At 40.9% G+C, this 16,013-nt stretch overlaps 2 protein-coding genes across 2 annotated transcripts in view; one reads left to right on the top strand and one right to left on the bottom strand.

Moving 5' to 3' along the window:
* The window catches only part of LOC139917330 (anthrax toxin receptor 2-like), a 261,176-nt gene that overhangs the window by 206,304 nt on the left and 38,859 nt on the right, over window positions 1-16,013 (bottom strand). The window lies entirely within an intron of this gene.
* slc26a1 (solute carrier family 26 member 1) lies at window positions 53-6,946 on the top strand. The gene is made up of 7 exons (XM_071906435.2): window positions 53-460; window positions 1,191-1,391; window positions 2,457-2,703; window positions 3,576-3,807; window positions 3,887-4,070; window positions 5,306-5,593; window positions 6,365-6,946. The coding sequence occupies exons 1-7, from the start codon at window positions 53-55 to the stop codon at window positions 6,944-6,946; spliced, it is 2,142 nt and encodes a 713-aa protein (XP_071762536.2).

Raw genomic sequence — 16,013 nt, 5'->3', positions numbered from 1 at the left:
CGACCCCACCTTCAACCTCTCACCTCGCCGCCTTCCCTCCCTCCTCAAGGCAATGGAGGAGGCCGCCAAGGCCACAGAAACCCCGCCGGCCCTTCCGCCTCTCCTGGAGCGCCGCGTCCGCCAGCGACAACCGCCGATTTCTGCCGTGAAATCGAAGCTGAAGCGGGGGGTGACGTGCTCCGTCCCCCGGGTCCGAGCCACCTTAACCGGGTTCTTCCCTGTGGTGCGCTGGCTGCCCAAATACAAGCTGCGGGAGTATGTTTGGGGCGATGTGATGTCCGGGCTGATCGTGGGGATCATCTTGGTGCCCCAGGCCATCGCCTACTGCCTGCTGGCCGGAGTGGAGCCCGTCTACGGCTTGTACACCTCGTTTTTCGCCAACATCATCTACTTCTTCATGGGGACGTCCAGACACGTTTCAGTGGGGATCTTCAGCCTCATGAGCCTCATGGTCGGCCAGGTAATTGATCGGTGGGGGAGAGGGAAAGTTCGTAAGCAATGGTCGATTATGATTACACTTTTAAAGAAGCTATCAAATCCAGGCTGATGGATGGTGAATTTCTCTGGAAAATACACTCCAACAAACACTTTGTTTAGCCTGAAGTCCCCTCATAACCTGGAGTCTAAGGTCATTTTTCCACAAGTCTCAAGTCAAGTCCCAAGTCTAAATGTAGATTACCAAGTCAAGTCCATGTCATTAATGTCAAGTCTCAAGTCTAAATGTAGAACAGCAAGTCAAGCCAGAACAAATCAAGAGTCCAGTATCAATTTAATATCTTAAAGAAAACTAAATATCTAGGACTTTTCAATGCAATATGGTTTTAATAGGATAAAAACTTTGTAAGAGCATCATGAGTTTGATTTCTATAGTCAGTTTCAACTTCAATAAATTCAATCATTCCATACAAATTCAGAAAACAGAATTTAAATTCAGTCGTCTGCTGGAACAAATCTCATCACTTTCAATCTAAGTCATTTACACAAACACAAGATCTCAAGTCAAGACTTTAGAAACCTTTTCAAGTCATCAAAGTACAAGTCAGAGTCAAGTCCCAAGTCACCAGAACCCAAGTCAAGTCAAGTCTCAAGTCTTCTCTTCATGCATCAAGTGAATTAAAACTGTGACTCGAGTCCAAGTCATGTGACTCGAGTCCCCACCTCTGTTACTGATGCTTTCTAATTGCCTTCAGGTGGTTGATAAGGAGGTGTATCTGGCAGGTTTTGACCCTAATGAAGACTCTGGCACCAAATCACCGGGTCCTGGTATCCTGAACGGGACGGACGGCACCAACCTGTCGGGCGGCGTGGAGCTGATGGGCCTGGCGTGCGGCAAGGAGTGTTACGCCATCAGCATAGCAGCTGCTCTCACCTTCCTGGCTGGCATCTACCAGGTGAAGGATCAGTTAGATTCAGCCTCCCATTTTAAATCACTTCTTAAAACCTACTTATTTAAACAGGCATTTTATTAAGTTTAATTTTACAGTGTTTTATCATTTTATATTCATGTTCCAATTGACTGTTGCACTACTGTTTTGCCCTCTTTCCTTTTGTCTGTTTTTCATTTTCAGCTAAAAAAACGCTAAAAAGCCTCGCTCACGAGCCAAAAAAGCAAATGACAAAACAGTATTACTTTTTAGTATTAGGTAGTATTATTATAGTATTATTAGTTTGTCCTTGCTGTTTTGTTTTGTTTCTGTATACTGCTCTTTTGTCTTTGTGAAGCACTTTGTAACTCTGGTGTTAAAAGGTGCTATATACATGAAACTTTACATACTTACTTACTTACTTACTTATTATTATGTTTTAGTATTTAGCATGGTGATATATTATCTCTTCACTAGACATTTCTGTTGGATCTCTGCTCTAATTAGCTAACTTACTCATCTTTAGTATAGGAGACAAGTTCTATCAATTTTGATGCAATTTCTACTTTGCTAAAAAAGGTTGATATGTTCCTTTAATCTAAAAGTGAAATATTGTACGTTTATTAAAACTGGGACCTGCATTCAGACTGGGTGAAATATAGGTCAGATGCAATGAGGATGACAAACCAGCTGTGCTAAAAACACTGTAGGTTTACCTTTGTAAGTCTCATCCTCTAATCCTGTCTCTCTTTCTACTCTCGTTCTACTTTTCCATCTCTCTGTCTGCCTGTGTGACTCCGCTTGCCTTATACCGCTTTGGTCTCATTTCCCGTCTATTCCTCCTCCTCTTCTTCCCTTCTTCTTCCCTCCTCTTTTCCATTTTTCTTTTTCCTTCCCGGCTCCTCTTCATTGCATTTCCCTCCCATGCCCTGTTGTGCCGTCTTCTCCGTCTTTCACCACATTTCTACTTCTACTTCCATCTTTCCTCTTCCTCTTTCTCCTAGTTTTTGTTTTTTCTCTTTCTTCTCTCTTTCTTCCCTTCCCTCCTGTTCCTCTCGCTCTCTCCTCTTCCCTCCTCTTCCTCCTCCCCAGGTCCTGATGGCGGTGTTCAGGCTCGGCTTCGTCTCCGTCTACCTCTCCGGTCCCATGCTGGACGGTTTTGCCACGGGAGCCTCGTTCACCATCCTGACCGTTCAGGCTAAATACCTTCTGGGTCTGAAGATCCCCCGGCACCAGGGCTACGGCACGGTCGTCGTCACCTGGATCAACATCTTCGCCAACATCCACAACACCAACATGTGTGACCTCATCACCAGCGCCATCTGTATCTCCATCTTAGGTAAATACATCCGTTATATACAGTATATTGTAAAGGAAAAATCCACCTTCGGATCCTCTTACACTGTTATTTGTGAAGTGTTGTCATTTTTTTGGTGAACCCACTTTCCCTCAACCTGCCTCGTCTACTTCTACTGCAGTTAGTGATTTCCTATATTTCCCAGAATGCCTTTCGTCAACCCCCAGAGTACGGGTGTGAACTTGAGAGAGGAATAGTGTTTAATGATAGTATAGTAACAGCAAAAGAGCAAGTTATTCCAGTCGAGAAACAGTCAGAGTCACGCCCCTCGCTCAAAAACACAACCTGTCTTGATGCTGCATTGCATTCTGGTCTATTTCCTGCTCCTGTGGGTGGAGAAATTGGTCTCTTTGCCTCTTCTATGATGTATTTCTCCCTGTATGATTGTTGAACGTCGCTGCAAAATGGCAGGTCAGCATCTGCGAAAACAAGAAAAATACATCACCAAACAACAAAATGGTCCCAAAAAGACACATCACCAATACCTGTTTTTAAAGTGTGTTAAAGTGTTTTAAGGTGGATTTTTCCTTTAATTCATGGTATATGCTGTTGATACTATAAATAATTTCCATGCTAAGCTTTTACCCTAGACCATAGAGATCTCTATCAAAGAGCGCCCATGCAACTAAGTAAATTATTAATAATTATTACTTAAATAAATTATACATTCAGAAATTCTGGAAGTACAGCTGCTCCCCTGTAATCCACATCTCGAGATATATATTGTTTTGATTTCTGATGTTTCTTGACACCCTTTGATGATACACTGAAACAAATTCCTAACGTTTTGTTTGTTTGATTGTTTGTTTTGTCTTTTTTTGATTGGGAATAACACCTTGAATTTTGAATTACAGTGGCAGGGAAGGAGATCCAGGATCGCTACAAGGATCGTCTGAAGATCCCTCTGCCTACTGAGCTGATAGTCGTGGCTGGAGCGACGCTGGCCAGCCATTTTGGAGACCTGAACAGCCATTATGGCTCCAGTGTTTCCGGTCACATCCCCACAGGGTTCATCCCCCCCAAGGTGCCCAGTTTTGACCTGATGCCACGAGTGGCGCTGGATGCCATCCCTCTGGCTGTCATTAGGTACTGCTTAACACTGTGTGTGTGTGTGTGTGTCGATGAGGTCAAAGACTAGTGCAATAAAGTTCTGTTTTATCTTTAGTTTTGCCTTCACAGTGTCTCTGTCGGAGATGTTTGCAAAGAAGAACGGCTACACGGTGCGTCCCAACCAGGAGATGCTGGCCATCGGTTTCTGTAATATCATCCCCTCCTTCTTCCACTGTTTCACCACCAGTGCAGCGCTGGCTAAAACCATGGTGAAGGACTCCACAGGCTGCCAGACACAGGTGACATGCTATTTATATTTTTTTTGTGCTATTGTCACTTTTATTAGACAGTTCAAAGTCGAGAGAGACAGGAAAGACTGAGAGAGAGGGATGACATATAAAGGACCAAACTCCTGGGCCGAATTCAAACCCAGGATGTTGCGTTTACCTGGTGCGCCTGTTTTATGAATTAAAAAATTTTTATATTCATTTTTGTTTGATTGACTGATTCATTCATTTTCTATGTTGTGCCAATCCAAATTAATAGGGTTGTACTCGACAGTGATGATTTTTTTGAAGCAATAATCTGTGACAGTTTCACATAAATACATTTCTGTTTTGCTTCACTCTATTGCCAACTGCTCTAACAGTGATTCCACCTTCACTTAATACTTAACTGCATAATATAGAGGAGAGTCACCAACTCTGAGGCTGAGGAGACTGACAGAGTTTTACAGAGTATGGAAGTAAGGAGGTTAAAGAGTAATGAAAGGTAGTTGTGTCTCATCTCATCTCCAAACTTAAAGCAGTTGTGAGTGATGATACAGGTTATTGATTACCTCAAAATGCGTGCTCGTGCATTCTTGTGTCTTCCATGATGCGTTTGACGTAATATCTGACGGCCAAAGTACGATTCCAAAAAAAAAAAGAACACTGAGGGCAGAGGGAGTTCGCGTCAGATGGTGACTTGGACGACAAGAACGACTGGGAAGCCCCAAGATTCATTGCGAGAACGACACATCACATTCAAACAGCGCTATAGTCTGTAGTACAGAGCCGGGTGAAACAGCTGGGGAAATGATTACCTGTGCGTCTGAATTGATCGTGCGACGCCAAGCACACACCGAAGAAAAATAGAAACAAAATCTACTGGACTTGAAGTCTAGACAGAGGTTAAATGCTGGGAAATTCCCCAGCACAAAATAGAACTGATGAAGCCTCTCGGATGAATGGTGAAACGTCTTCTCTTCATTTTAAGAACAGTGGATTTTGTTTCTATTGGGTTTTTTTTGGACATCTTACTTTGTGGATGACTAAATAAATCTGTGTAGAATGAATCTACACAGACACTTTTTATCCACAATGAAACAAGTACTGATTTCACATTCTTGGATTTGATAATCAGCTTCAGTTTCTCTCTGTCTGTCGCTGCAAACCACAGTGTGTTTTATCTATTCATAATGCCTTTATTGAAAGAATATGTTATAAAATTCTCTCTCTTTGTCTTTCTCTCCGTCTCTCTCTCTCTCCATCAGGTGTCGAGTCTGGTCAGCGCTCTGGTCGTCCTCCTCGTCCTGCTCTTCTTCGCTCCTTACTTCTACGCCCTCCAGAAGTGCGTCCTCGCCTGTATTATAATTGTCAGCCTGCGTGGGGCGCTGAGGAAGTTCCGGGACGTTCCGGCCAAGTGGCGCGCCGGCCGGACCGACGCCGTGGTTTGGCTGGTCGCTATGGCAGCCACGGCTCTGATCAGTGTCGAGTTGGGCCTCCTGGTTGGAATCATCTTTTCCATGCTGTGTGTCATCTGTCAGACCCAGAACCCTAAAGTGAGTAAAAACCAAATTAAGATTGATTAGTGGTTAGGGTTAGGGTTAGGGTTTAGGGTTAGGGTTAAGTCGGGTTAGGGTTAGGGTTAGGGTTAAGTCGGGTTAGGGTTAGGGTTAGGGTTAGGGTTTAAGTCGGATCGAAGGGATTTCAAGGCATTCACTGAAAATTCGGACATCAGGATAAATTAGAGCAAAGCTTTCAGAAAAAACATTCTAACATCAAGCTACTATCTCATCTAATGTTCAACCGATATGGGTTTTTGAAGGCTGATATCCATGCTATTACTTTTAGACTGAAGTCTCCGGTAGCTGATATTTTGTGTCAATTTTTAGTATCTTGAAAATGGCACAAACATTTTTTGAAAAAGGCCAGATTTTCATGACAAAAAATACAAGGATTCAGTGTTTCCACCCCTAAAACACTAAAACTCTCTACTGAAACCAGACTGATGAAATTTTTTCTTTCATGTTTAGCAGCAGTATTGAATAGGTAGAGCCTATTCAATACATTACTGCCTTTAAATTAAGAATGAATTACAAAAATCATAATTTAACAATTAAATCAATAAGAAAAATGTGCAAAGAATACAAAATTTCATTGCATGTTTTACAGACTGTTTTTATGCAGCTGTGGTCAGGAAGGAACCTCCATCATATCAGCAGGGGAAGAAAGTGACTGGCTGATATCTGATATCTAATAAAAGTGTCTGCCCCATATATCTCCAAACCAATGTGTCAATCTATCCCTAATCTCATCTAATCTCATGTCAGGTGTCTCTCCTGGGCCGGGCCAGTGATACCGAGCTTTACGAGGACATGGAGGAGTACAAGAACCTCACAGCACCTCCTCGAGTCCAGGTCTTCCGCTTCCAGGCTCCTCTGTACTACGCCAACAAGGACTCCTTCCTCAAATCCCTCTACAAAGCTGTTGGGGTGGAGCCTTTCCTGGAGCTGACCCACAGGAGAAAGGCGGAGAAGAAGGCCAAAGACATGGCCGCCAAGCTGGCCAAGGCTGGAGCGGACAAAAACAACGGAGAAGTCAGTATAGGACTCGTCCAAAGACAACTGGACTTCCACACGATAGTTCTAGACTGCTCCGCCATTCCCTTCATAGACTCCACAGGCATGGCCACCTTTAAAGGGCTGGTCAAGGACTATAAGGAAGTGGGGGTGAGCGTGCTCCTCGCCGGCTGCAACACCTCGGTCATCGACGCCCTGAGGAGAGGAGCCTTCTTTGGGAAGAACGACAGAGACATGGGCAGCTTGTTGTTTTACACAGTTCACGCTGCAGTTCTCCATGCAAACAGCAGGGCGGCAGCAGTGGAGCGCACGTCCGATGACTCTGTGGTGTAGAGGAGCTGGAAGAGGAGGAGGAAGAAGAAGAAGATGGAAAAATTGGCTGAATTTCAACTGCTGAATCCGAATGTCCGGACTCCAGACGCTCAGACTGAGCCTCGCAGACTCTGGTTTTACGTAGACTGATGTAAAGTGTTCAGCGTGAACACATGAGTTTGCAAGGGTGCAGGGTGGCGAGACTAAATAAAGGTGCTAATGGGATCTATGTCACCTGGTGGCTTTTATATCTGTAGTGCAATGAACTGTGGGAAATCTTACTAGTAAAGTCTGCAGGTAGCGTAGAGCCCCCCTAGAAGTCCGCATGAAAGCCCCTTACGGACTCAATGAATTTCGGCAAGGGACAAGCCTGAACCCCTCCTGGACTTCATGGGAGCGCGCCGCAAAGTCCTCAAGTCCAGGGAAGTCCGGACATTTGCTGAATCCAAAAGACTTCCCTGGACTTGCGGACTTTGTAGCGTGCCCCCATCCAAAAGTCCTGAGTTATCCTGGACTTGTGGACTTTGCTGTTTGTGTTTCACGGCCTCACGGACTTTGAGGAGGCGTGGTTTAGGGCTTTCTCACTGCAAAATCAGCAAGTGCTTAAGGGCTCTGATGTGAACTTGTGGAGCCTTCCATGCCAGCTGTAAGTGAGTCTGCAAACCTGCAGACATTTCAAAGGGAATTGCTCATAATTCATAGCATCAGTGCAAGCAATCAATAAATTACTATATATGACTATATATATGAGAAAAATACTAGGGAAGCATCCAAGAAATGTAAACACAACAAACATACCTGGTATTAGCAAGAACATTTTGTTTGATTGCACTTGTGTGTATCTTCAGACAAACATGTTTTGCATCCGATTTCCAAATCTGTTTTCATCCGATTGATGAAGAAAGTCAAGCTGTATCCAAGGCAACGTGTGATGTCATAAAGCCTGTCTCGCCTCCCCTTTTCATATTACTTCAAGCCCTCACACCGCCTCGCCCTCACACACTACGCTGGACACGCCGGTGACGTCGTCCAAAACTCCATGAGTCTGGAGTCCAGACGCTGGGATTCAGCCAGTATCACCAGTATCTCCCAGGCTTTCAACTCTGACCTCGACCATTAGCTGAACAACTGGACCTCACATCACTTTTAAGAGGCGGCTTGAAACCCTTTCCTGACACAAGCGCGTGGCGAGCCGTCTCGTCTACATGCCGGGAAGACGACTTCAGTCCGGGTCTGGAACTGAGCGTCGCAGGTTTTGCTCTGGAACAACGGCTCATTACAACATGTGAAGTTCTCCGGTCACCCAAAAGAAACAGACTTGTGACCTGTCCTCCTCGTGGAAAGTAAAGCTTTTACACAGATCCAAGATCTCTTCTCAGGTGCTGAACCATAACAAGTGTCTTCTCACTGTTTTGGTGCTCCCAAAATGTATTTCGTTTTGAAGTTTATTGAATAAACTGATGACAGTGTGGCGCCCATGTGTTTGGTTGAAAGGTTTCATTTTCACAGTCATTTTGTGACAAGCGAAATAGTGAGCAGACATTCCCTCTCTGGTGAATCACTGTGTTTTCCTTTTGTGTTTCGTCCTGCTGGGGCCAAATGGGAAATCATTAAAATAATACGTTTCAAGTCCAGGAGTATAGGCTAATGTTTTACCTGTGTAATCATTCAAAAAGGATATTTTTATTCTCACATGAACATATTTGTGTCAAATAAATGCCCCGGTGAGATGGCCTTGTAATAGAATGTAGCCATTTCTGTTTGTGAATGTCGAGGGATCATTTTATATTTTCATACACTTATTTGATTTGTCAGGCATTTTTTCCATATATTACTTTGACTTGGAATCATGCTAGTGATTAACAGAGAAGGAGTAAATATTTTAGGGGACATAAACCCATGACTCTCATTTGTGACATAATGTTGACATTCAACATCAAAACACTGCCTTAACTGATACTTGAATGACACCAATATGTTTTTATTGAGCTTGTGTCTGTGACGGTGTTGTTGAGTTAACAGACTGACAACTGATTATTCTGTGAAGGGAATATCCATTAACTATAGATGTTACATTTATTTTGCCCCAGGAAGGGACATTAACAACAAGTAGCACATCATTAATTAACACTTACTGACTAGTTATTTCCTTCAGTAATTAACTAGAGATATAAACCCAACAGAGATCTATGTGCCGGTGCATAGGAAATAAAAGGGGTCAAAGTCTGTCAAGGCATTATTTTGAATATATTATTTAACAAAACAAAAATGACATAAACATCAAATAGTAAACTCATCATCTATTCAACAGCTCGGTGTGTAGGACTTTCTTTTCTCTGTAAGACTTTGGAAGTTAACAAAGTCTTTGCATGGTTCGTCATATTGAAAGATCACACAACATAATTTACTTTCTCATGGCTGTTTTGATCCACTTCTCTCCTCCATCTTATTGTACTTGATACTGTTGTTACTTTTCTGTTCTACCTTGTACTATTTTTTTGGTAAAGGGATCTGGGGTTTTTTGTCACTTTTTTTTACAGTATTTTAGAGATGATTCTATAATATTGTTTTTTGATAAATCAACCTAATAAATGAATGGATGATTCAATGGATTATTATTGTATTTGGAATGATTTCAGTTGGTTGAATTTGGGTCAGGGCTTTTCTATTCTATTCTATTCTATTCTATTCTATTCTATTCTATTCTATTCTATTCTATTCTATTCTGGTGGGGTGTCTTGGCATCTGAAGACAGCTCAGAGCAGCTTGACAGTTAATTGTCAACATCAGAAATTGGCTTTAGAAATTAAGTTCAGCACCTTTTGTTAATTGTAAGTAAATCTTTATTTATATAGTATATCAATAGGGTTACATATATGAAAAGGAAAAGTCATGAACACAACACACCTACCACAGCAAAAGGGGCAATAATCATAAAAAAATAAACTTGACAGAGACATCAACAGAAAGCTAACATAGATTGTAAAAAAAAAAAAAAAGCAAAGCACCTTTTGCCACGAAGGCTGAACCTTTTTGTCAAAGAGAACCAATGGCTGTACCTTTTTTTCTGAGTGTAAAAGATGAGTTTTGAGACATTTAAAACACACAATAGCTGTAACTAGGGCAGGAAACTAAATTGGCTGCTTCTTCCTAAAGTCAACTAGCCACTTAAACTGTTTTAGCAGTCAAACTCTCCAATTATCTCCAACTGCGTCCCAAAGTGTGTGTTAGAGTCGACAACATCAGCAGTCTCACCAGGAAACGCTGTGTCAGACACCAGACACCCTTATACACAAAATATTCATTAGGCCATGAGGTGATACACTGATGCTATATTATTTGCCAACATAATTACCATATTTTCAAAGCCAATGAGAAAATAATTGTTTGTTGTAGGGGCAAAGTCATTCTGGATGTCAGCAGTTTCATCAGTGAGGAAATGCATAAGGTAAGATGTTCACTTTGACCCCAAAAACCCTGAATTACCTGACATTCAGAGTCCATGTGTACAGCCATTTATTTATTTATTTATTTATTTATTTACCAGGGACAGTGCACATTAATCAACATTTCAGTTTCCACATCAATGTAAATGTGCCAGAGTTAGCTAATGAGCTAAATGAACACCACAGGGAGGGTGGGGGGACAATCAATATTTTCTGACTGATTGATTGTATATTGGACTGATGTGAGATTTAATCACTATGACAAATCAGGAAAGGTGTTAGGGTTAGATTTCAAATTCTTTTTTTTTTTTTTTTTTGATTGTATCATATTTATTACAGACTTTTATCATTTATTTTGTTGGCTGATTTGACTGTATATGAGTAATAATAATAGTGACACATTTCCTTTTTTTCCCAAAGGTGTTTGGAGTGGAAACTGGAGGGTGACCTTCAATGTGCTTTTAGAGGGCAATCAATAAGATTTCAAATTCTGTTCTGTTGTAGGTTTACACTTTATGGATCAATGTTGATACTCAACTTCCTATCAAGTGACTATAATGTCACTAAGATGTCTGCTGAGTTTCATGTGATACTCGTCATTGTGTGAAAAGTCTACAGATATTCAATGTCCGGGCTAGAGTTAATCTTAGGGTTGGGTTTAGGTTTAAAAATAGCATCAGGTTCGGGTTACAGAGTCTGTACAGATGCATCAAACAGACAAGTGGCACTTTGTTGAACATCTACTTTTTGTCACCTGATAGTCTTTTTTATTTTATTGTTTTAACCTTTATTTAAGGTAACTCTCACTGAGATTAAAAATCTCTTTTGCAAGAGAGACCAGGCCAAGAGCGCAGCATGGAGGACAAACTGTACAGAAAAGTTGCTTACAAGAAACACATAAGAAGATAAAACACTTAGGTAAGAAAAGTCACATAATAATAATAAATACAGTCAAGATGAACAGAATCAATCAAGTACATCATTTAAACAGTGCAGAAACACTGTCCAATATAGTTACTTTCTAGACCCTTAGAAGGTAATTAAATTAAATAGTTGAGTATCAACATTGGACTATCCAAATAAAGTGTTACCTATTGTTTTCTATTGTATTCTATTCAAATCCTGATAGAATTTGATTTCTGAACTGCTGTGTCAGCACGGTCATCCGTCCCTTCAGTCGAATTCAGTTAGACAACCCAGTGATGATCATGTCACCAATGAGAACATTTTCCTCCAATATCCGAACACACACACACACACACACACACACACACACACACACACACACACACACACGTCAGACCCTGTGCATTAAAGTATATTTCAGGGCCCATCTTCTATTTATTAACTCTCCTAACGTGCTGAGAGCGGACAGTTTGTCTGTTTGTCTGTCAATGTTTAAATAAGGTTAAATATATGAAGAGGAGAAGTCACACAGCACACCTTCTGATCTGTTCCTTTCATCACTGCAGTGAAACTGAATGAAAGTGACTGAGGCTCAGATGATATACAGCATGTTTGGGTTCCAATACCGACAGAATCTGATGCACCAGATATGCTGAAAGATGTGTAGTGTAGAACTTAATAAGACTTTTAAATTTATATTAGACATTGTTTTAGTCCGCTTTGGCGCTAGATGTGTGGCATTATGGGACAATACAATGATTATCAGAAAGTTTACACAATCACAGTAAAGTATTTCAACTGTCCTGATACAACACACACCCATCTGCTACCCAAAGCAAGTTAAAAGCACATCACCGTCTCATAAAGTTTTGTGATATGAGCACAAACTCTGGAAAGCAGATTACGTGTTGTGGACACAAATTATGTGAAGATTACACTCCTGCACCACAAACTGAATCATGTGACAATAATTACACCATGAAGTATCAGAATCACAGTAGAGCGACATGACCGAGCCAACAAAAAGGGAATCTAATGCTGCAGCTCTGTCTTTATTAAAAACCTTAAAGACAGATTTAGTGTCTGTCATTATTTAGACTCTTCTGCTGCTAATGAGGCTTCGATCTACAATATTTATCAGTCCAAGTCAGACTAGCACAATCGTTTTAGGGTGCAGCGCAAAAGTAATGTAACGAGTAGAGTAACTGATTACTTTTCTTAGGGAGTAATATTTTTTTCCAGTAATGACGACACCAGTGAGCAATATCTCTCCAACGATGCTGCATTACTGGCTCCACTTGCTCCCAGTACCGGACATTTCACTCTTTTATTCTGTGCATATACAGTATTATTTCGTTCTTATCTATTTTATATTGTTGTATCTTATGCTCTATAGTGTTTATATTTTCTTATAGTTTTTATCCTTAATTAGGCATCTATAGGCTTGCTCCAAACGACATTTCATTGTACTCATACAGTGACAATAAAGGTATCTATCTATCTCTCTATCTATCTATCTATCCATCTATCTATCACACAGTATGTCCTTGAGCGTGCTGAGTCAGCAGGACGCCTCCATGTGACTTTCTGTAACCCAAGTCAATCACTGACTGAGCGGAAAAGACGCTCAGCACAGGGAGTTAATGAACTTCTGTACAACAGCTGTCTGAATCACTTGAATCGGGACAACAAAAATTTCTCCTGATTTCCCGTGTTGATGAGTCACACTCCCAGAGAAAGTCAAGTGAATAGAGAACTCAATGTTCCACTAAAAATCTGGCTCATTTTTTTTTTTATCCTGTCTTTCCTCACAACCCTCTGGTTATTTTTTACAGTAGTACATCAACACTAAATCACAGGGGGCAGGATTTTCCCCCTTGAAATAGCATAAACTCATCCAAAAAATGACCCTACTCAGTCATGTGTGTGACAGTGTGTGTCTGCAGAGACGCAGACGCTCCTCTTTTCTTTACTTTGTGGATTCCTGGTCTGCTGAGCCACTTTTTCTATAGTCCACTTTTTTGTTCCTAGTCTCTCTCTCAAGACATCAGGATGGACCTACTGCATAATTCCCCAAAAACGTCAAATTAAATCATATTCATTTTCTATAGTTTTCCATACTCCCCAGACCTGTGTAGGAATGCTGATTATGGCTCTGATTATGTCCAGTATTTTGTTGCTCAATATTACACTGAAATATCTGGTTGTGCCTTTTGCTAAGTCCAAAAAGTCTGTTGTGCTGTATGCATAACAGAGTATGAGGAGGAAAGTGTCACCTAACGCGCTGCCTTCATTCATTAGAAAAATCCCATTCATTACTCCACTGACAAATACAGAATAATTTCTCATGGAAAAAACGAACTACACAAATACCAGATCATTCCTTCCTGAATAGAAGAGGTTGTAATCTATAACCTAGAATAAAGTTCTTTGCAATAAAATGTTATAAAAACTCAATTTCTTCTTCAGAAACCAGCATGTAATTACTATCAATAAAGTAATTATGTTTTTACAAGGCAATAGTATTCCTGACATGTTTGATTCAACACTTTCTGTATTTAATTTTATATCAAATTGCCTAAAGTCAGATGCCTCTCACTTAGCTTTGAACACACCAGGGGGTAATATGACGATTTTCCAGCCTATTATTTAAAAAAATAAAAAATCCAAATACAGACAGAATCAAAGAAAGTACTTTTGAGTTATCAAAACACAAAGGCTCCGTAACCCAATTTCTTTTACAGCATTCTTTATTCATTCAAAATGTTTAAAAATATATTTTTACAGAGGCACTGAAATCAATATAATACACCTTATAAGTCAGTGCCAGCATTCAAAAACAGCGGTTCACCGTGCTTTGAAACCTTTACCATACACACAATATGAAAGACAAACACTAACAAGCAAACAGGATAAAACAATCATGAGAGGTCATTTAAAATAAATCAACCAAATGATGGACATCAAAAGGCCATGTTCACAAATCAGAAGTAAAACACACAAAGGCAGAATACAGACGTACAGATGTACAGGACGATTCCCAGCTGTGCGATCTGCAGCATCAGTGCTCCCAGCCTGAATGAATGCATTGCTCACACTATTCAAAAACATACTAATAATTAAAAAAAATACAGCTAATGATACTGGCCTTGTGGTGTGACAGTAAGGATGATAGTTTGATGCCATTTCCCAACTCCAGCGAGTCAAAAACAGATTGCAACATCAGGTTTTTGTTCTGTACGCTCAAACACACAAAGAAAATAAGGCGAATGAAGTGCAGACATGATTGAGTTTATAAAAAACAAAACAACACATACGATAAAAGATGGAACTGAACCCGTCCCAAAATGTACTGTGAAAAACACCTGCTAAAGTACTTGAAACCCTTTACAGAGGCTATATTTCAGTGGATTAGCCTGTGGATTAGCTCATAGTACAACCTGTTGCTTCTTGTCTACAATTGTGTCACAGTTTTATCACATTTCAGTAAGTACTACCATAGTATTACTGTGTACTTATGGTACTTTTCCATAAGTTAAAGCTCCACTAGGCAAATTCACATGTTGGCGCCCCACGTGGCAGCGAGAGGTAAATGTTTGAATTTTGAGGACTTCACTACCCAGAAATCCTGTAACATGATGTCACTAAACTGAGCTAAATTTTGTCGTCTTGGTGTCTGGTGGAGGTGAAGAGGATCGGCCATCATTGGTGAGTCCAACTGTCTCCGGATGCAGCGCTCACTTAAGAAACTCAAGAGCAAAATCCATAAGTCTCTCCTAAACACTTGTGGATTTTGCTCTTAAAGCTCCATATTCTCCACTTTCTAGTGTTTTATTTTGTGTCTTGAGGTCCATTCAAAGCTGTGTGTGTGGTGTCATGAACCAAAAACACTCTCAATCCATTTTTCCACGTTCATTTTCCAGCATCTCTCTGAGCCTTACCAAGAACAGGCTGTTTCTGTCGCCGTGTCTTTAAGGCTCATTAATATTAACGACCCCTCTGTTCCGATTGGCTAACCGTTTCAAGAGTGAAACGTGAGACGCCGCGGCCCGGCGGCTACAGGTAGGGAAAACTCTCCGGTAATAACCAATGACAACCGCTCAACCGCTTTGAAAAAAACACTTTGTTAGTCTATTATTTCTTACAGAAATGATAACGAGCGAACCTTTGTGACGCCACAAAGTTACGGAAGTCCAAACGGCTCGTTTAGAGGCTCGCTTTTCTAATATGGATTGTGTGGATTTAGTTGCCGACCGTGCGTTTTGATACTTTCACCATGTTTAGATAGACCACCCAACTCCTTTATCATCACAGAGGCAAGGGGAGTCCTGCTTTATACCATATGGGACCTTTAATTTCGATTTATCACTTCTTGTGCACTGAGAATATTTCCCACACTGAAGACTGAACGTACTCGACACCCCAGTAATAAGAATTAGAGGAAATTCGGTGAATCTACATCTCAGTTAGTGGGGACAGGACTCTTTTCCCTGTTGCAGCTCCACTTTGTGATTTAAGAGGAGACAGGTGTATTTTCACAGAAACATCTTGCCTAGTGCAGCTTTAACTAACTTTTACACGCTGTAAAGGGTCATCAAAGTACTTTTTCCATACCTGTTCAGGAGATTTGTTCCAGACTCAGAGCATAACAGAGAAAATGACACAAAACTTTTCAAGTATTGTAGAGAACAGAGCGGCCTATAGGGTTACTACATATTTTCTGTTTTTCAATTCTG

Source organism: Centroberyx gerrardi, chromosome 2 (assembly GCF_048128805.1).
Source record: "Centroberyx gerrardi isolate f3 chromosome 2, fCenGer3.hap1.cur.20231027, whole genome shotgun sequence".
Classification (NCBI taxonomy): Eukaryota; Metazoa; Chordata; class Actinopteri; order Beryciformes; family Berycidae; genus Centroberyx; species Centroberyx gerrardi.
This window is presented reverse-complemented; position numbering and strand designations above follow the sequence as displayed.